The 23182-nt window shown below is 36.1% G+C and overlaps 1 protein-coding gene across 1 annotated transcript in view; it reads right to left on the bottom strand.

Annotated features, from left to right (window-relative positions):
• Nucleotides 1-2499: 2499 nt before the first annotated feature.
• The window catches only part of CHSY3 (chondroitin sulfate synthase 3), a 314150-nt gene continuing 293467 nt past the window's right edge, over nucleotides 2500-23182 (bottom strand). The window contains exon 3 of the mRNA XM_004462173.4: nucleotides 2500-9986. Coding sequence (XP_004462230.1) covers nucleotides 8427-9986 — 1560 coding nt within the window. The 3' untranslated portion in view covers nucleotides 2500-8426. The remainder of the gene's footprint in view (nucleotides 9987-23182) is intronic.

Below are 23182 nucleotides of genomic sequence, written 5' to 3'. Positions count from 1 at the left end.
CATGGGAAGGAGTTTAGGTTTAATTCTAAGCAATTCAGGTGTTCTTAATCTTTTTTGTCCCATGGACCCCTTTACCAGTCAGGTGAAAACCACAGACCCCTTACTAAGTCCATACTATATTGTGTATTATTTATTAAATATATCACACCTATACCAACACATTTCCACAAGAATGATGTTTTTCTGAATTTTCAATTCAAGTTCACAGATCCCCTGAAATCTTAACCCCTGGTTAAGAACCCCTGCTTTAGAGAGTGTTCAGAGGAAAAGTGACAATGAAACTACAAATGAACAAAATCCTGCTTATTTTTGGAGTTTTCTTATATAATATGCACATTTTAAAATGTGAGTCTTCAAAAGTCAGATTAGATTCTTATGGAAACAGAAAATAAATCTCCTTAGATATTATTTTAAAATAAAGTTGAATCCAGTTTCCAAATACATTAATTTTTTTAAAATTGATTTTTAAATTATAATTTGGCATTAGTGGAAAGCAAAAAGGGGTTAGCACTATGCATCACTAATCTGTTCTGAAGTAAATATACTTATTCTAAAAATAGTCATTAATTATTAAAAATATCCTATTAAATATTCACTGAAAGAATAAAAAATGTATAGTATAATATTACAGTTTCTGAATATCCTGAAAATCAATTAGAAGGAGAAATTAATTCAGCTACCTTACCCACATGGAGGATAGACTGCCACTAAGAGTAAGAGAAATAGAGAACCACAGGTTAGAGTTCCTGACTTAAGGCCCTAGGTGGTATGGCAGGGACAGATTGTGGACATTGCGTGTCCTGCCATGGCCCACTGGGTGGACTGGGGGAGAGTGTAAACTACAATGTAAACCACTATCCATGTGGTGCAGCAGGCTCCAAAATGAATTCACCAAATGCAATGAATGTGCCACGATGATGAAAGAGGTTGTTGATGTGGAAGGAGTGGGGTGAGGGGGGTGGGGGTTATATGGGAACCTCACATTTTTTTAATGTAACATTTAAAAAAAAAATAAAGAAGGGGGAAAGAAAGAACAAGTTCTCGCCTAAAAAAGATACTTGCATCAAAAAGGTCTAGGAAGAAAGAGACTGTAGACAAATCAGTGAAAGCACAGAAAGAGGAAGGATATTTTCATTTTGGACAAATAAATGAATCTGAAATTCTTATAGCTAATCTGTAAAATGGGGATAATGATACTAGTTTATAGGTAAAGCTCAAAGGAGATGTTTCCCAAACACCTAACAGTGTGTAGTAAGGAAGTACTGGATGATTGGTAACTGTTTTGCTGCTGCAATAATAACAGTCAAATAAGACATAATTCACTCTGCCTTTTTCCCTTCCCTATTACAGTGGCTTCATGTATGAATTGCCCATAATTTCACAATTCATGGTTTGATCACAATAAGACCTCATGTATGAAATGACATACAGGAGAAATATATTGGAGACAAAGTGGTCCTCTCCAAAGTGACTACACTTCAATGAAGGGGCAGTGTGTGAAAAAAAGATATATGATTATAAGCAATAATGGTTCTTTTTCCGTCTTACCACAATTACTTTCTGAGCTCTTAGTCCTCTTAAAAGGATTCTGCTTGTCTTATATTGAATATGAAACACTGATCATGTTGGGAAAATTTAGTGATAACTGTATATAAACATAAAATTTTTTTGATATTTTAAGCTCATTTTCATGATGGCTTACAAGAAAAATATTATAAAATATATATAAAGTGATATCTTTCATCATAAATTATTTCATTTGCAAAACAAAATAGTTTCTAAAATTACATATTAAGATTTATTCATGAAGTCTCTTTTCCTTTAAATGAATGAATAATTAATTCAGTAAATATTTGGATGCAATATTTTTTCCCTTAACATACAAACCTGAATTTAATGTTGGACAGGTTAACTGAGAAGTGGGAGGCACTCCAGAATCAAAGAGTTTCAAACATCTCTGTCTTCAGTTTCTGTTTAAAGTACTAAAGGGGTTGTATAAGATGCATGCCTTCTGGGGTTCCAGTCAGCTGACAAACAGGAGGAATAAATCGCAGAATACCTTAACTAGATCAAGAATGCTAATGAAAAAGAGCTGAAATATTTATGTCAACCTAATCCTTCAAGTTCCTGAGTTATTCAATAGTGACTTCTCAAGATCAATATTAGAACTTGTAGTCAAAACCTTATATAGCTTATAGCAAGTGATTCCTAATAGGGAGACTGGGAAAACCTCATGGCAGAGCAAAGGAAGGAAAATATTAAAAGGAAAAGTAAATCATCAGCGTATTAGAGTGGTATGAAAACTAGGAGACAAGTAAAGAAGATGAATGCAAGAATCCAAAATGCACTGCTGCCACCACCAATTTTTTTAATATCATGTCTTTAGTATTTTATTTATCTCATTAAAGATTGAGCTTTTAGAAATAGGTATTAGACCTACTTTGGTGGATGTGGGAGGGAAAGGGAAATAAACTTGAGGCTGATTGTGGTGATAGGATATTTAGTAGATTGGGTGTAGAAAGTTATTGGGTTGGTAACACTCTAAACTTGGGAGTATTTCTTTTTTTTAAGATTTATTTATCCTCCCCCTCTTCCCCTGCTGCTGGCTCGCTGTCTGCTCTTTGTGCCCATTTGCTGCGCAGTTCTTCTGTGTCTGCTTGTCTCCCTTTGTTACGTCATCTTGCTGTGCCAGCTCTCTGCAGGCAAGGGTTGTCAGCTTTCTGTGGGTGTGAGCCAGCTTGCCTTCACAAGGAGGTCCTGGGAAGCAAACCCAGGGCCTCCCATATGGTAGATGGGAGCCCAATCGACTGAGCCACCTCTGCTTCCCTAATTTCATCTTTATATGAACTTTTGGCCTTGAGTTATTTTTGACCAATACCAAGTTGAATACAATGCAAGAATCAAGGCACAAGAATCAAAGCAGATTCATATTTTAGTATTTGAAATTTATCTACTAAGTCTAGATTCTACTTGGGATATGTGCACGCTTCTCCCCATTTGGGCAAAATAAGAAAATGTTCTGTTTGTGGGAGAATTTGAGACAGGGGTTGGGAAGGGCTGAGAAGAACAGCCCCATAGAAGGTGGTCGAATGGCAGTAAGAGGTTTGCTTTCAGGTGATGCCTATTTTCATAGCCTCAGAGTTCCCCAACAAGTTCTCAATAAATATTTGATCAGTTAACTTTTCAGACAAAGCAAGTATTGCCCTTTTTCATTTTTTCCTTTGGAAGTATTTCTTTGTATAGTGAGGTCCATTTTACATTAAATTTTATCCTTCTAGTCTTAAGCTAACCAATTCCTTCAGAATTGACCCTAAAAATAAAGACTGGGGTTAAGTGATAATGAAATAGCAAGAATGTACAGCCATGCATGATGGACACTCAAAGCTCAGTGCTCCCAATATTTATCCCAGGGCATGCAATGTATGGACATGATGCATATTGACTGAATTCAATTGAAATAAAATCTTGTGTATGAAGCAGAATTCCAATTACAGCTCAGGCCTTGGCAGTTTCTCAAATCAGAAAGAAGGAAGGAAACGGACAGGAGGATGTCAAATTGAAGCAGACACTAGAATACCCTGGTGTATTTGTGCCAGTGCCAGGTGGTTTGCTGCTTGATGCAGATGCTGATTGTATCGCCACCTGGGGGCATGAATCATTGCTGGTGTCTCACATCATCGCACCATCTGTCAAGCCAAACTTGGCAGCATGGCTGGTGTCAGAACGGGCTGTGGGACAGTGACAGAGGCAGAGCAGTGCTGGCATATTCAGAGGCTCTCTTCTGGCTCCACCGTTGCAACTACTCGAAAACTCAGAGTCTAGAGGCTGTTGACCTCTGTGCAGGGCAGAGTGTGCTAAAGCCCTATGTTTAACAATAATTCAGATGCTGTTAAAAGTGGGGATGTGGAAAATAAGTGAGTCATTAAGCTCTAAAAATAGAAACCAGATCCCCTTACTGTCCCTTCGGACACCATTTTGTCATTCCCATCTGTCATATTAAAAATCACAGGCTACTTTCTGATTATTACTTCAGTAATTAAGCACAAATGAGAGATTAGGCAGACAATTCCCTAGACTCCTTGTAGTCCTGTCTTCAACAGAGATGTTTCTAGGATAAGGAACACTAGGTTCCTATGACTTTGGGGCCACAAGTACAGCAACTCAGAAAGCAGCAGGAGGCAGGGAGAAAAAGGTAGCTTTGCCATAAGATGTAAAGTATGTTGAAGCCTTTATTTGTCCATCAAAATCTCAGTGAGCACAGCCCAAACAGAGCTACTAGTATTTTGTTTCTTATTTTGGACTGATCTAGGTATAACGTTTTACCTGCATAAACATAGTTTCCAATGGGTGGGGAAAGGAAGTGAGGTATGTCACTGAGCCTCCTTCTACGTTCAGGTCTAGCTTATGCTATTCCCTCCAGGTCAAGATAGTTGTAGGGGTGATGCACCAGGCCTGGCAGCACTGCAGCCTCTCATCTGGGCCGTCCAAACCCTTAGGAGAGGGCCTAAGCTTATGGGTCCCACTCCTGGAGGAAGAAACTGCTCACAGTGTGGCCTGACTATAGAGCTGCTGACTTGAGACAGCCCCCAGCCTTCTTGTGATCAACGGAAAAATGGCAATTTACCTTTTCAGTGGACACTTATTTTCTTGATTTGGTTATCAATCCACACACATGGATATTCCATTCCTATAGTTGTCCATCTATTAGCTAGGTGTAATGTACTCAATTCTTAAATTCAGAGACATATCAACCTTGACAAAGTTGCTTATGCCAGCTCTTTACTGGTGAAGTCAAGCAATTACGTGGTGGTGGTGGTCAGTGCACATAGTTTCTGCGCTCAGTGCCTGAGACACTATGGAAGGGCTGCTGGTTTCAGGAATTCTGAACAGTTTCTTTCTGTTGGCTGAGGCCCAGTGACTTTTGAGCAGGTAGATAGAGGAAGCCCTTCCCTGACAGTGTTATCGAGGAAGCTGACAAAACGATGGAAGATTGAGATGTAAAGTCAGAGGAAGCTCTATTGGAGCACAGTCAAGACTTATAAGAGCCATAGATACCATCAGCAAACCTAGCTTCTGTACAGAGCGAGCATTCAGGAGAAGAAAGATGAATGGTGGCTCGAACATTCCCATGGTGTTAGCTAGAACTTTGATCCCCACTGTTCCCTCCATTACCCCAACAACTGAGAGGCCAAGGGGGAGAGTAGAAAGACAAGTGCCTCAGATTCAGGAAGCACTGAGCTCATATCTTAACTCTGCTACATGCCAACAGTGTGAACTTGTGACTTGGCTTCAGTTTTCACATCTGTTGAATGAGGAAAATCACATCAACACTGAGAACTCCTGTGAGGATTAAATTGAAAGCACAATGCAAATAATGCCTAATGTGGTGTTGAATACACAGCAGCTGCTCAATAAGATGATGTTAGTGTTTGATGGGATTGTTATTGGGGTGACATTTAAATAAAACATCTATAGCTAGCTAAATAAGATAATACAAATAGCATATAGATTACTGTGTCTACATATATTGTACTTCAGTTTGCATTCAGGGTGGGTTACCCATCAACTTAAAAGGCATTTAGGTAATAGGATCTACACAGGGAGAAAAACACTTTCAATTTTACTAGTAGTATTCCCATACATTTTCGGTCAGGAAATACCGCATTGCCTGAAAAAAATATTTTAAAAAAATAGCTTAACAAACATGAGGAATTAATTTTACATGCACCTGTGCTAATTCTCCAGTAAATGGGCATGTGGTAATAAGCCCAAATGAGATATCTGCATTCCTTCCCCTCCTGATTTGATTGGTACAATGAAGTATGCCACTTTACTCCTGGGCTGCTGCTCCGTAATTCCTATGACATGGAGTATTTTTAACTAGGCCTTTAGATTTATTCCTCAGTAAAACTCTTATTTCAGTTGACTAAGTTAAAGAATCTGACTTCATATCTTCATTAACAAAATAATTAACAATTATTACTTGGTAATAGAGCTTTCTTAATGGCTATCTATTCCATTCTGAAAAATAAAAGCTGCAAAAGAGCTAAGTCATGTAATGCAGGAAAATAAATTATTAAAGTAGGTTTTTGTGAAGGCCAGAGACAAAATTAGAGCAGAGATCAAACAAGCACACTTCTAAATTGTTGGCCTGTCAAGATGATTGTTTTAACATCTAAAAATGCCATTAACTCTTTTCTAACAAATCTGACATTATTAAGATTACATGTTATAGTCAAGGAGACTCTTATCATGTTTGAAGGAATATTAAGCAACATTATATTTTTTGAGGCCTCCAAAAGGTCTCTACTGAAAGTGGTTGTCAGCATGAAAGGAACCATCACTAAGGCAATGCTGCTGGCCTCCTGGTAAGCAGTTCAAAATAATGGCAACAATTTACAATAATTGCCTTTCAAAACGATTTTGATGCAATTATTTTCCTAGACAAATATCTTAGTAAAATATTATAAAGAAAAATATTTATAAGATTAAGTAAGGCCACAAAAACATCTTTTAACATTAACTTTCCCAAATATTGTATTTTCCCTTTCAAATATGGCTTTCTGACAAAATCAAATTCCAGATTTAGATGTCCTTTTGTTTTGTAGATATACTTGTCTACATGTAAAATTATTTACATACAAAGCTATTCAATGCAGCAGTGATTACAACAGGAAGAGACTGGCAACAACCAAATAACTATTAACAGGGGACTGGTTAAATGAATTGTGCTAATCCAAATATGTAATATCTTGCAGCTGTAAATAATACAGGTATTTATTAAAGAGTAGAGAAAGTACAGGATATACTATTAGGTGAAAAAAGAAACTCAAAGTGTGGAACTGTATGTACAATATACTATATTTTGTGTTTAAAACACGGGAAAATAAGAATATGTATCTTTACTTATTTATGCTTAAAGAAATTCTAGAAAGACACACACGTACACACATACTCACATACACACAAAAAAAGTGGTTATATGTGGTCAGGGGAAGATCTGGGTGGATGGAGAGAGGAAATGCTAGCTGTACACATCTTTAAACTTTGATTTGGAACCATGCAAATGTACTACCTACCTACAGATTAAATTTTAAAATGTCTTTAAGAGGTCTTGTGTGATTTTGATTTCCCTTTAGATTTTTTGAACAAGATTATCTTTCTATAAACAAGACATCATTGATTCAGCTCAAAAAAGAATGATACATGAAATTAAATATTTCCCTCTGTGTTTTTTATAGTTGGAAATTAAAATTGTAAGCTTGAGTCTATGTTCATAATTTCTCCATTGATTGTTCTCTCTTTGAGCTATCTACCAATCCCTATTAAAAGGCATTTCTGACCTGTTATTGATTCCATTTGAACCTAAAATGAAGAGATTGGGAAGAATGCTTGTCCCAGATTGTAAACACTTGAATAAAGAAACTGCTTATTTTCATCACATATGAAGGCTAAGTCTTAAAGCATAATAATATAAACAGCATACTAAGATTTCCTTGTCAATTTTTCTGGTCTGTGCAGCAAGCATATTTTGGTGAATATGACAATCAAGAAATACATCAAATATGAAAGGAAACAACACATTTGTTCAGTGTTTTTTAAAAAGAATACTGTTATGCCTGTGTTTTATTATAAATAACCAGGTTCTGTCATATTTTATCTTCTTGCCAGCAAATGAAGGACATTGTTTCATAAAGCTTCTAAAATGTACATGAATATTTAATTAAATCATATTTCCTTGAGAAAATAAAGTTCATTCGCATTTATAGCAGACTGTTGTGAGGAGCTCATAATTGTCATAAGACCAGGGTAGCCAGTACCGGTTGCTTGTGGAACAAAACTCCTCAATTTTTAAAACTTTTTAAAAAATAAACTTACAATCATAGGTGTTCATTTACTTTAAAAATTCTAAAGATGAAGAAAATTATTGTCTATATATTTAAGTCCTTGTATAAATTACAAAACTCAAGTTTATGTTACAGAGTCCCTTCCCCATAGGAAGCATAAAGCACTTTTGTGGTACCTTTCACCAGTAAATATTTGTATCACATTGAATTTGACAAACAAAATAAAAGTCGATATTGCATCTTTAAGCCCCAAGAGAACATTCTTCTAAGCTGTCTTTCATGATGAATGAACTTCAAAAGTCATTTGATTGCCATGATTTAATTCAGTCTCAAATAAAGATATATGAATGTAACTCATATTGACTTCAGTAGAAATCTGAAATATCAGTGAACTGCAGACTCTTCTTGCTTGAGGTCAACAAACTCCCTTTGGAAGACAACCAAGAGTAGTTTAAGACCGGCCAAAAATAAAATAATAACAATAATAAAAATGACAACAATAACAATAAAATAAAAATAACAGAAACCAACAATGAGGTAAACTCCCCTTAAAAAAGGCAATACGTGTTGCCTGGACTGTCAGGAGAGAGTTCGATTGTACCTGACACCCAAATGTTTTTCTAACCAGAGTTCAGCCAGTTGCATGGTTGAGGCAAAAGTACTTGCCTTGGATCCTAAGCACATCTTATACTGCTTAGGGTCCAAGTTAGGGTTACAATGAACTGGATGGAAAATATGCACCACTCCTACTTCTTGACTTCTGAAGGGTCTTAAGCCAGATAGAATAACTTTATTGTAGAGATCTACATCTTCCAGTCCCCAGCCTTGTATTGAGGTATCAAATCCACCTGTGCCCAGAAGATCACTTTTATAAATGCAGGTGATTCCATATCCATAGTCTCTCCAAAATCCAGTCTTCTTTGAGAAGACAAAGTCATCATCAATAGGATTGCCTCCACTGGTTACCTTTGGGTCATACTGGCTAAAGATGATGGGGTAGTACACCTGTTGTCCCTGAATTGTATTGTCTCTACATCTTTGGAGAAAGTCTCCTCTGAAGATCAAGTCAACATCACAAAATAGCAGCAAAGTATCATTGTCAAACTGGGTAGAAGCCATTTCAAGACCAAGACCTCTGGAAAACTCTCCCTTCATGGGGATCACGGTCATTTCTGCTTTAGGGTACTTGTTCTGATATTCCTTTATCAATTCGATATGCTTGTTGGAATCTTGGTCAGAATCCCCATTGAAAAGGATGATGACGAGCCTTACATTCTGCTTTGGGATAAGACATGTATTTTCAAAGTTCTCCATGAATCTCAGGAAAATGTCATACCTTCCTATGAGAGGAACTAGGATGTGTATTTTCTTTACATTGGGTCCTCCCATTTCTTTGGTTCCTTGAAAAGAAGATAATATCTTTAAAGAATTAGATATAAAGGAGAATGACTGAGTGTCACTATTAATACTCTCCACAAGGCTGCTGACATCTAGCTCTTCAGTTTCTCTGAAAAAAGGTTTGCTAAACAACTGTTGAAGGTAGGCATGACGTCTCACTGGCACAGTTAGTTTCCTTCCTTTATGTCTTTTGTATAAGAGGAGTAAATCTAAAATGTACTCCACTCCATGCATGGGATCAACCCTGCGGTAGCCATACTGAATTTCCTTGAAGTCAATGAGCCGTCCTCTACTCTTGGCATTTTCATTGATCATCTCCATCACCTGAAGGACAGTGTCATCCAGTGCTGTTCTTAGGATGCTGTTGATGGTCTGTCGAGGTGGCTGGTTCTCTGCTGCTGAGTAGAGGAACTTCCCTGTCAGAAACTCCCATTCTATCACTTCATCTCTCTCCTGAGGCTGGAAATGGTTGAAAGAAGGCATCACTCCCAGCTGCTGGTCTTCTTTGCTCACTTCACTATTGCTGAGCTTGCTCATCAGAGCACTCTCTCGGTGGAGCTGAATGGTACGGTAGCGGAGTTCAGAAATTTTGCGGCTGAGCATGTAATTATGCAGCCTGTATTGGTATGCAGGCCTTTTGTTGGGATGAAGTGTTATGGCTGCGTGAATTTTGCTATTGTGAAGGTCTTGGATATAACCCTTTCGGTTGTGTTCATAATTTTCATGGAATAGTTGCTGCATCTGAAAAGTAAAAGGAAGCCAGGATGTTAGAATAATTTTTTAAAACAGTCAACTCGAGGCTTTTTAATTAAAATACTTAATAAAATAATTTATATGGTATTTCATAAATGAAATAACTTATGAAATTTATATTTTAAAAATAACAAAAACACTTTTTAAATGTCAAATTCGTGTGCTCAAATACTGTAAACTAAATCTCTAGCTGTAAATTTTAAAGAGTCTCTGTCCCTCTAATTCACTTTACAATCAGCCCAAAATATGGAAGAAAATAAGAATTTAATGTGATAAAAACCCCATTATGGACCATTGTGAGGGAATGAGCTGGGAGAGAGGAATATGTCTACTAATCTTGGGCAGAGTATGGATTTTCCAAAGTAGGTAGTGCATCCTAAGGGTTAAAACCAATGACCTGTTGCTTGGTATTTCCCAGGAGACAACTACATTTTATTTAGCATCCTCACTCACCATCTTAACAGAACATAAGCTACTGGGAAGACAAGGTGGAAAAGAAGTTACACACGTTCAATCAAGATACCTCCATCACATCCATTCGAGATAAATACTGATTAGAAAGATGTAGAAGCAGCCGCAGCATGTGGAAGAGGAGGAGAGGGAAGAAGAGGAAAGAGGAGGAAAGGAGACCCACCACCACCACCACCTTCACCTCCACCACCAGCAGCATGCAGTCTCTGCACGTATATTAAAGCATAGGCAGGAAGGGAATATTTCCCCTTAAGAACACATATCAGAAGTAGGTAAAATTTTATATAAATCAAATATATTAAAGAAGATAGAGCCTTTCTGAAAAAAGAAGTCAAGGAATAGATAAGTGAAGCTATACAAGATAAAAAGTGAAATGGCAGAACTAAGCAGAGAAAGGGATAAAAAGTAAAATATAAGAATGATAGATTAAGAAAGCAAAAAAGAGATTTGTGGAAGGCATGTGAAGAAGAGACTTGACATTTAGCAAAATTACAAAACTAAGAGAGAGAAAAGTTGAAAGTTTGGAGATAGAAATATTTAAATAAAATATATTATATACATGGATATATCTACATGTATTTTAACATAGGGTTATATATATATTAAAGAAAATTAAAACATCACCTAAAATATGTCTGAGAAAGTGATTGGAGATCCTGAAGAGAAAATTTGCCAAAGGTTTGACAGAAGAAAACTTCCTTAAAGTAAAGGAAGATGCATATCTATTAATATCCACAATTAGGCCAAATGAAAAAAATAAACAAGTGAAACCCAATTTTGCTATAAGTTGGAAAAAAATGTCTTGTCACAGAATTATCCTAGCAACATTCAATGCTAAAAAACAGTGGAGAAATGCCTCTGAAGATCCCAGGGAAGCAAATTAATGACCAATACATTTATAGCAATCAGGTTAAAGCTCAAGTTTAGCCCAATCCAGTTAGACCTCAAGTTTTATTGAGAAAAAAATAACACAAAAACAATTCCTAACATGTCAGAACTTGTGGTAGACTTGAGGTGACATATTCTTTGACACTCCTCCTATTGCGAGGTTGGGTGGAATCTGTATCACCTTCTCTTGAATCTGGGTGACTTTCTGACTCCTTTAATTAATAGAATACTGTAGAAGTGTCACTGTGCCAGTTTCTAGACTGTTTGCTTCCATGTTCTATCTTTTGGAACTCTCATTCTGCATGTAAAAAGTCTGAGTATCCCAAGTTTAACATATTGTAGAGTCCCAGGTTATAAGTGTGAAAAAGCTGTCAGATAACCTCAGTCCCAGTTCTTATCTGACAGCAACAGCATGAGGGACCCCCATGTGCAAACTGCTCAGCTGAGCTCAGTTAACCAACAGAATCATACTTTCATAAGAGTAAAACGCTTTATGACACTAAGTTGTGGGGGCAGATTTTTACCTAGTAATATTATGGACTTTAAGAATATTTTCCCCAAAAACCTTTTGGTGGGGATGGGAGGAGCTACAGGGTTCTGGAAGTAGAATTCCAGGTTAACTAAGGGACAAATAGAGACAGACTGTGAAAAGGGACCAGTGCTGAGCACTGAATCTATTTAAGTGTAAAACTGAGGCTAAGTACTTTGGGAATTAGGGTTATTGGAAAGAAAGCAAATATTATAAATTATGAACATAGATACAATAATAAAAGCAAGAAAATTTGGGAGGTTGATAGGAAATAGTATATCAATTATTTTATCTATTTTCATAGAATATCAGTAGTTATTTTTTATTTTTTTTAAAGATTTATTTTTTATTTATTTCTCTCCCCTTTCCCCCATTGTCTGCTCTCTGTGCCCATTTGCTGTGCACTCTCCTGTGTCTGCCTGTGCTCCCATCACGTGGCACCAGGAAACTGTGTCATTTTTTTTATTGCGTCATCTTGCTGGGTCAGCTCTCTGTGTGCGTGGCACCACTCCTGGGTGGGCTGCGCTTTTCTCGGGTGGGGCGGCTCTCCTTGCAGGGTGCACTCCTTGCGCGTGGGGCACCCCAAAGTGGGGGACACCCCTGTGTGGCAGGGCACTCCTTGCATGTGGCAGAACTGTGCGTGGGCCAGCTCACCACACTGGTCAGAAGGCCCTGGGTATCAAACCCTGTACCCTCCATATGGTAGGCAGATGCTCTATCAGTTAAGTCACAACTGCTTTCCTCAGTAGCTTTTTTTTTTTTAATTATCTCTACTGGATGACTTACAAATGCATAAGATAGATTATAGTTATCCAATCTTTAGCAAGAATGGACAAATTATATGAGAAAATTGTTAAAGAAATAAGTAAAAACACCACACTTGTAATTATAAAAATTAAAATTGAAATGACAATTACATCGCTAATTTATCTGTATGACAGATAAAAAATACTTAAAATACACGAGGTAGTGAGATGTGAAAAAACAGGCTTTTTCATTCACTGCTAGTGAAAGCACAATATATTTGAAGGGAAATTTTGTAATATCCATTACAATGTAAAAATTCACCTAGCAACCCTACTTCTAGGAATTTGTCCTACAGATACCATAGTTACAAAGATACAAGCATAAGTAAAAATACGGCAGCAATATTGGCAATAGCAAAGATCTGCAAGCAGCGTAATTATCCATGTAGAAGACTGATTAAATATATTATGACGCATCCATATAATGAACTAGCATGAAGTAGATCAATATGTGTTAATATGAAATGAACTCTGAGATATAGAGAAAAGGAAAGGAGTTAGAGCATTGTAAATAATGTGATCCCAGTGGTGTACAAAGGACACATAAATACATATTACATACATGTACGTGCACTCTCACACACCCCTCACAGAGTAAGGATGCAAAATACATTGGTTCAGTGGTTATCTCTGGGGATGGGAGACTGGGTACCTAGTGATTTGGAGAGGAAAAAAGGAGCACAGCTCTCTGTGTACTCCTGAATTGATACTGCATGCATAATTTACATTTTCATATTTCATAGAGTTAAAATCACTGAATTAAAATATTGCAAGCAATTTAGGACAATGCACACAATGCACTATTACCGGTATCTTAGCATAGTGGTTAGGAGCATGAGCTGTGGAGTCAATCACTGATAAGACTTGATTCTTACAAAGTTCAAAGGATTAAATAAAATCATATATGTGAAGGTTTCCACATGGTGTTCAGAACACTAATGTTTTTTTAAATCAAAGGTTTTGTTATTTCTATTATCATCAACACCATCAACATCTTAACTCAATACAAAATTAGTTTTTCAATAATATTTTACTTTTGTTGGGGCCCAAATCAAATATTATAGTTACAAACAACCAAAATAAATGTACAATCTTATAAAGTGCCATTAACATATAAACGTCTATATATGTATATCCCTACTTTTATTTCAAAGTTCTTTGTCTTATCTCTCAAGTGAATTTTAGCTTTTATGTGTAGAGTTTTTAAACTTCTTTTGTTACATTTATTCTTAGATTTATATTTGATGCTATTATAATAGATGTGGTAGGTTGAATTATGGACCCCAACAAACACATGTTCTTAATCTGAGTCAGTACCCCTATAGGTGTGAATCCATTCTATATAGGTTCTTTTGAAGATATTAGATTTAGTGAAGGTGTGGCAAACTGAACCAGGATGGGTCTTCATCCAGGTTACTAGAGATGTTATAAAGAGAATCTGGAAGACAAAGAATTAAGAAAGGAAAAGACATTGCCACAAAGACAGGAGATAGAAATACAAGCCAAAAAATCCCACAAGGATTGCTGGCAGTCAGCACCAGAATGCTCATCTTCAGATAGAAAGCAAGCTTTGCCGGTATTTTGATGTTTTATTTCTTCTAGCCTCAATACCATGAGTCAAGAAATTTCCATTGTTTGAACCAACCATTGTGTGATATTTGTGATAACATCTCTGGATAACTAAGACAAATAGCATTCTTCTTCTTCTTTTATTAGAGAAGTTGTGGTATTACAATAATCATGCATAAAATATAGGATTCCCATATAACACCCCACCATCAACACCTTGCATTGGTGTGGAACATTTATTAAAACTGATAGAGCATTTTTATCATTGTACTATTAAAGTGTCATGTAGTTCCATGGATTTAAAAAAAATTATTCTATTACCATACATACAATTTAATATTTCCCTCTTTAAACATATTCATATATATATATATATGTTTAATATGCTACCATCACCACCATCCATTACCAAAACATTTCCTTCCATCATTCCAAATAGGACCCTATAAATATTAAGCCTTAACTTCCCATTCCCTATTCCAACCCCACCATCTGGTACACTATAGTGTAGATTCTGACTCTAAGAGTTTGCTTATTCTAATAGTTTCAAATTAGTGAACTTATACAATGTTTGTCCTTTTGTGTCTGACGAATTTCACACAACATCATGTCTTCAAGGTTCATCCATGTTGTAGCAAGCATCAGAACTTCATTCCTCTTTCTTGGCTGAATAATATTTCATTGTATGTATATACAATATTTTATTAATCCACTCATTGGTTGATAAACAATTGGGTTGCTTCCATCTTTTAGCAATTGTGAATAATGCCACTATGAACAGTGATATGCAAATATCTGTTTGAGCCTCTGCTTTCAATTCTTTTGGATACATAAATAATGGGATTGCTGGGTCATATGCTCTATACTTAGCTTTCTAAGGAACAGCAAAACTGTCTTCCTCAGTGGCTGCACCATTTTACATTGCCACCAGCAATGAATGAGGGTTTTTATTTCTCCACATCCTCTCCGTTTTCTGTTTTTTTCCTGTTTATTTAATAGTAGTCATTTTAATGGATGTTAAATGGCATCTCATTGTAGTTTTGATTTTCAATTCCCTGATGGTTAATGAAGTTCAGCATCTTTTCATGTGCTTTCTGGCCATTTTTATAGACTTCACTGGAGAGTAGAATGTTCAAGTCTTTCACCCATTTTTAAATTGTCTTTTTATTGTTAAGTAGAAGGATTTATTTATATATACTGGATAGTAATCCTTAACCAAATATGTGGTTTCTGAATATTTTCTCTCATTGTATAGGTTATCTTTTTACTTTTATGACAAAGCTATTTGAGGAAAAAAAGTTGTTTTTTCTTTTTCTGTTCATGAAGTCTCATTTATCTTTTATTTTCTTTTGTTACTTGTGCTTTGAGTGTAAAGTCCAAGAAACCGTTGCCTAACAGAAAGTCCTGAAGATGCTTCCTTATGTTTTCTGCTTGGAGTCTGATAGTTCTAGCTCTTATAGTAAGGTCTTTAATTCATTTTGAGTTGATTTTTGTAAATGGTGCAAGGTAGGAGTCCTCCTTTTATTTTAATTTTTTTTGCAAATGGAGGTCCAGTTTACCCAGACAATTTGTTGAAGAGACTATTCTTTCTTAGTTGAGTAGTCTTTGCCTCCTTGTCTAGAGTCAGTTGGTCAAAAAAAAAAGTGAGGGTTGATTTCTGAGCTCTCAATTCTATTCCATTGGTGTATATTTCTGTCCTTGGCCCTGTACTATACTGTTTTGATTATTGTGGCTTTGTAATAAGTTTTAAGATTGGGAAGTGTGAGTCCTTCAACTTCATTCTTTTTCAAGATGGCTTTAACTATTCAGGGTCCCTTACTATTCCATATAAATGTGATGATTGGCTTTTCCATATCTGCAAAGAAGGTTGTTGGAATTTTGATTGGGATTTCATTTAATCTATAGATTACATTGGGTAGTATTCATATCTGAATCAAATGTGGTCTTTCAATCCATGAGTGCAGGAACATCCTTCCATTTATTTAGTTCTTATTTAGTATCTCTTAGCACTGTCTTGTAGTTTTCTGTGTAAAAATCCTTTATCTCCTTGGTTAAACTTATTCCTGGATATTTCATTCTTTTAGTTTGTATTGTGAATGGAGTTCTTTCTTGATGTTCATTGCTTGTGTATAGAAACATTATGGATTTTTGGGTGTTGATCTTGTACTCTGCTACTTTGCTGAATTCATTTATTAGCTTTAGGAAATTTGTTGTGGATTTTTCAGGATTTTCTGTATATAGAATCATGTCAATTGCAAATTGGAAAAGTTTTACTTCTTTTTTTCCAATTTGGGTTCCTTTTATTTCTTTTTCTTGCATAATTACTCTGGCACAAGAACTTCAGTACAACATTGAATAACACTGGTCATAGTGGGCATACTTACCTTGTTCCTGATCTTGGGGGAAAGCTTTAATTCTTTTACCATTAAGTAGAATGATAGCTGTGCACTTTTCAGTTATGCGTTTTATCATGTTGAGGAAGTTTCCTTCCATTCCTAGTTTGTAAGTGTTTTTTATTAAGAAAGGGTGCTATATTTGCTTGTAGGGCAGGTCTAGTGGTGATGTACTCCTTTAGTTTTTATTTATCCTAGAATATCTTAATCTCTCCTCATTTTTGATAGAGTCTCACCAGATATAAAATTCTTGGCTGCCAGTTGTTTTCCTTCAGCATTTTAAGTATTTTAATCCACTGTGTTCTTGCCTCCATGGTTCCTGATGAGAAAATGACACTCAATCTTATTGGGATTCCCTTGTATGTAACACACTGCTTTTCTCTTGCAGCTATAAGAGCTCTTTTCTTGCCTTTCATATTTGATAGTTTAATCAATATATTTTGGAATGCATTTTTTTCTTCATGTTGATCCTGTTTGGGTTCTCTGAGCTTCTTGTATGTGCATGTTCATGTCTTTTGCCAAGTTTAGAATTTTTTCTGTCATATTTCTTAGACTATTCCTTCTGCCCCTTTCTCTCTTTCTTCTCCTTCTGGGACTCCCAAAAGAAATATATTGATGGTAGTCCATAGTTGTCGTAGGCTATTTTTGCTTTTAATATTTCTTTCTTTTCCTGCTTCTCAACCTGACTCATTTCAGGTGTATTGTCTTCAAGTTCACTGACTCTTTCTTATTCCACCTCCAATCTGCTTTTGAAACCCTGAGGGACATTTTTCATTTCAGTTATTGTAGTCTTCAATCCCAGTAGTTCTAGTTGGTTCCGTTTTAAAATTTCTATCTCTTTACCTAGGCTCTTACATTCTTTACTCATTGTTTTCCTGATATACTTTTGTTCTTTCTCTGTATTTTCCTTCATCTCCTTAAGCATCTTTAAGATAATTTTTTTTTTTAAAGAATTTCTTTGGTATGCCCACATTCTTGTCTTCTTCATTGATATTTCCTGTATTTGTATTCCCTTCCTTTGGATGGGCCATCATTTTCTGGTTCTTTGTCTTGTACTCTTAGTGCATACTGTACATTTTAATATTTTAAGATGTTAACTCTGGGATTTACTCCCTTGGATGTCTGTTTCCTATTTTGTAACCAGCTGGTGATAAGATAGAGATTTTCTTGAGCTTCAGCCCAGCTATCAGGAAGGTCTGCCCAAGGCAAATGCACTGTGCAGGGTTTTCCTTGTCTTACTGGGCCTGTGTTTTTTCCTGGGCTTTTGTTTGTTAATTGTTCTGGAGTTTCCTTTTTAATAGGAATTTAGTTGTCCCCTCTGTTTCCTAGGGGTAAACTTCCCTTCCCCAGGTATTTGAAGCCAGCAGGCCTTTATCCCAGATGTCCATATCTATAGTTTTTTCCACCCCTTTCACTGTCTTACATAACTTCTGCCTGAAAGACAAATTCTGGGTGGATGGTTATTCCAGGGAGGATGTTTCCAATTAAGTGTTTCCCAGTCAAAACAGCATCAGGTACCCACAAAGCAGGTACAGACTGGCTAAAAAATGCCCTGTGGAGAGGTTCAGTTGTGCCAAAAATTTCTCTGAAGGGTGTCTAAAGCTAGGTTTTCTTGGACTGCCCAGCTGTTGTTGTCAGCGCTTCTGTTGTTGTCAGCGGCACGGGAATCTGTGTTTCTTTTTGTTGCATCATCTTGTTGTGTCAGCTCTCTGTGTGTGCAGCACCATTCTTAGGCAGGCTGCACTTTTTTTCACACTGGGCAGCTCTCTTTACGGGGCGCACACCTTGCGCGTGGGCTCCTCTATGCAGGGGACACCCCTGCGTAGCAAGGCACTACTTCCATGCATCAGCACTGTGCATGGGCCAGCTCCACACGGGTCAAGGAGGCCTGGGGTTTAAACTGCAGACCTCCCATGTGGTAGACAGACGCCCTAACCACTGGGCCAAGAATTTCCACTGCCTCGGGCCCAATCTGGGAAGGGTTGAAACAATGGAGGCCTCAGAGCCACCATCGATCCTAACACACTAATCAAAAGCTGTGATCAGTGATCACATCCCTGTTCTTGGAGAAGAGGAGTTTTACCTGTCTTTTTGTCAGTAGCAGCTAGCCAGGAACTGGATCCTATGGTGTCCTGCTATAAGAGAGGGGGATGGGAACCAATAGCTGCCATGGGGAGAGAGCAATTTACATTTCTTTGCTGTAATTTATCAGTCTTTTCCTCCTGCTCTTCCATGGATACTGTACAATATTCTTCTGGCCTCTGGAGATTCAAAATAGTTGTTTCAGACTATCCCTGCCTGTGTAATAGGTGTTTTGGTGGAAGGACTGAGTCCTGGAGCTCTCTACAATAGCATCTTCCCTGAAAGTCCAAATGGAATTATTCTTAAAAATGCAATTTAAATTATTTGTTGCTCATAATTAGAATTACATTGATTTTTTTTTCATATTGACTATGCATCCATTAACCCCTAAATTCTATATTAATCTTATTAGGTTATCTATAAATTCTTTTGGGGTTTTCTACCTACAAAATCATGTCAATTGTCAAGAAAAGCAATTTTACATCCTCCTGTTCAATTGTTATATCATTTATTCCTTTATTTATTTACATATATAGCTAGTTATCTGCTTAATTTCCTTATTGCACTGGCCGGAATGTTCAGAAAAATGTGGGGATAGAGGAATCCTTGCACTAGTCCCAAACTTAGAGGAGTAGTTAACACCTATCTTTAATAGATTAAGAAAGTCCCCATCCATTCCTAGTTTGCAAACAGTATTGATCATGAATGATATTTGAAGTTGATCAAATGTTTTTCTTCATCCATTAGGATGATTATATAATTTGTCTCTTTATTTTCCTATTAACATTATGAATTGTGCTGATTGATTTTTAAATATTAAACCACCTTCGCATTCCTTGAATAAATCCAACATGATCTTGATAAATTATCCTCTAAATATATGGACAGAATATATTTGTAAATATTTTATTTAGGATTTATTGCGTGAGATACCAATTCTCCCCAATTTGATATATAGTTTCAATGAAAGCCCAACACAAAAATCCCAGAGCTTTTAAAATTTTAATTGTTGCTGTTTATATTAAGAAGTTGATACTAAAATTTACACAGATATGAAAAGGACTAAGCATATAAGACAATTTTAAAGAAGACAAAGTACAGACATAAAATTACAGAAATTTAGACAGTATAATGTTGTTGCAAGCCTACACAAATACAGCAAAGGAACAAAATATAGTCCATAAGCAAACCTATTCACGACTTATGACTTGTCATTTGATTTTTGGCAAATATGACACTGGAGAGATTAGAGAAAGGGTGATCTTTTCAATAAAAAGTGCTGGGTCAGTTGGGTATTCATATGGAATAAAAGGAAAAACTGGTCCCATATATCACATAGCAAAAAAATAAAATAATTCTAAATGGATTGCTGATATCAATATGAAAATGAAGAAAATTAAGACATTATAAAAGGTCAACTACAGAGTGGGAGAAGATTTTTTAATATATATTACAAAAGAAGTGACATATCTAGAATATATTACAAAGTCATACAGGTTGGTAAGGAAGCACAACTCCAATTGAAAAATGGGCAAAATCTTAAATGAGCATGTAGCAGTTTGGCATTATTTATGAGTTCCAAAAATAGATACTAGATTATGTTTGTAAACTGGTCTTTTCCTCTGAGCATATTAGAGTATATTGGATTCAGAGGTTTTACTTTTACTTGATTAAATAATGATTAAGGCTTTGATTGGGTCATGTCAGTAGGACGTTGAGTCCCTACTCCTTGGTGCGTGGGGACTCACAGAGAAATGATACCACAGAGAAGGGAGGTTGGAGTCTTGAGTTGGAGCCCCAGCAAGTATGCATACAGAGAAGCCTGGTGGTGAGGAAAGAGAGGAGGCTCCAGGAAGAGAAACAAGCAGTTCATCTAATAGTGTGCAACTGGCCTTGTGGAGATAACAGAGCAGCTGAGCCAAGAGAAAGGCAAGCCCCAGTAAGAGAGGAACCCAGGAGGCTTGAACCCTTACAGATGTTGGCAGCCATCTTGTTCCAACATGTAGCAATAGACTTGAGAGAGGGAGGTAACTCATGCTTTACGGCCTGCTAACAGTAAGCTTCTACCTCAAATAGATACCCTTTATAAAAATCAATCCATTTCTGATATTTTGCATCAGCACACTCTTGGCTGACTAGTACAGAGCACTTCACAAAAGAAAGTATCCAAATACCAAATAACATATAAAAAGATGTTCAACCTTATTCATGTGCAGCATAATGCACATTAAAATTGTAATGTGGTAACATTATATATCCACAAGAATGGCTAAACAAAACAACTGAAAATACCATTTATGGGCAAAATACCAGAGGATCTTGAACTCTCACACTGCTGCTCAAAGTATAGCTTGGTTCAACTACTGTTGAAAACTATAAGTATCAACTAAAATGAGCATACACGTTCCCTGTGCCTCAGCAATTCTACTGGTAAATACATCAAATAGAAATGCATACATATGGGCACCTAAAAACATATATCAAAATTTTTCATAGCAGTATTATTCACAGTACTCCCAAACTGAATGTAACCCAAATGTCCATCAAGAGTAGAATGGAAAAATCAATGTGGTATATTCAGGTGGAAAACAATACATGCATTTAAATGAATGAAATAACTACAACTAACAACAGCATGGATGAATCTCACAAGCATAATGTCAAGGGAAAGATGTCATAAACAAAAGTATACAATTGTATGATTTCATGTATATGAAGTTCAGAAGCAGGTAAAGCTAACCTATGCTGTTAGAATAGTGAAAAGAAATGAGGACAGGCTTGGGGTAAGAAAAGGCCCTCTGGGATTTTCCTAATATTCTATTTCTTGATCCAGATAGTTATTATATGTATGCATTCAGTTTGTGAACATTCTTTGAACTGTTGTTTGTATGTTTGTCTGTTATAATCCAATTAATAAAAAACTTTACATTGAAAGTATGTCTAAACATGCATATAGAACTAGGGAGCCTTTCCTGATACATACATACATAAATATGTGTGGATGTGTAAGTTAGTACAGAGAAAATGAGAACAATAGAAGATATTATAGACGTTGTTCTAGAGAAGGAGACCCAAAAGGGAGTGAGACTAAAACAAGGGCAGATTCCTTATCCCCAGTATCTCACCAGATTCCTTTTCTATACTCAGATAGCTTTTCAAATCAATACCTCTTGACTTTAAAGAATATAGCAATAGACATTTTGTGAAGAATTTTAGACTTGATAGAAGATCCCAGCAATGCAGATTCAACTATTTTTGCATGTGTGAAAATGCATGACAATTTTTGATCAATATGATGCGAAATTTGTAATTTGCAATGAGTATTTATAGCTCTACTTTCATGGTCCTGCTTTTTTTTTACCCCAAATTGCTTGAATATTAATATTTTACTTTGTCATTTCTCATGGATTTTTCTTTGTATGCAAGAAGGTAAAAATATTTCTGATTGTATATAAACTAATTATAATATCTCTAAAAAGTATTGGCTAATTGAAACATGCTTTACATTACTAAGAAAAAGGAACATATTAAATTAAATAGGAGACACTGTTCACAAGCTGGTCATTGAATTGTAGATTTATCCAGCTCCTTTAGTGATAGTGACATGATTATTAATAACACTGTATAGTTTGATAAGGTAATATTTTGTTACAAATAATATATCAATACTAAAATGTTCAACTAACTCACTTCATTACATCCCAAGATGTACAGATACTGCTTTTGAACTTAAATATTTCTGCAGAGGTATCAAAGCAGAAAAAAGAGAGTGATGGGGCAAAATAGCATATTCACACATACTCCAGGTTGTATAATAATGATGGGAATGCCTTGAATTTATGTCATATTTTCCACAAAGAAGCATAGGGTATATATAAATTTTCTACTTTTACATGTAGGGAGGACCAAACTAAACAGGATAGACAATGGAAAGTTTAAGAGCTAGTTTATGGAGTCAGCGAGATCTGGATTTGAATACTGGCTCCATTGTTCATAAAATATTTTCCAGTCAATTTGACTAAATCTAAATCTACTTATCTATAAAAGTGGAAAATGCCAACTACCTCAATGTATATTAAATTTTTATTAAGTAAGATAAAAATACATACATGATTAGCATTGTGACTGGCATACAAATTATTCAATAAATGATAGCTATGTACAAATAACAGGTTCAGGATTTGCCAGCCTTCTAGGACTGTTATTTATAGCTAAGAGTTCTCAGAGAATGAGAATGGCACACTTTGGTTGGCTTGCTTCATATTTGGTCATTTATGGAAATGCTTGGGTACAATTATAAATTTGAACACATACACTCAGTGTTTCAATGTACCTAATGTGCTATTGAAATACTTCAAAGTCTTCAACATTTCATTACAAAAAAAGGCAAATTATTGTGGGAATTCAGGAAACCAAGGTTCAAGGGGATAAGCTATTTAACCAAGG

The sequence above is a fragment of the Dasypus novemcinctus genome, chromosome 2 (genome assembly GCF_030445035.2).
Source record: "Dasypus novemcinctus isolate mDasNov1 chromosome 2, mDasNov1.1.hap2, whole genome shotgun sequence".
NCBI lineage: Eukaryota > Metazoa > Chordata > Mammalia > Cingulata > Dasypodidae > Dasypus > Dasypus novemcinctus.
Note: the sequence above shows the minus strand (reverse complement) of the source record. Positions and strands in the feature narration are given on the sequence as shown.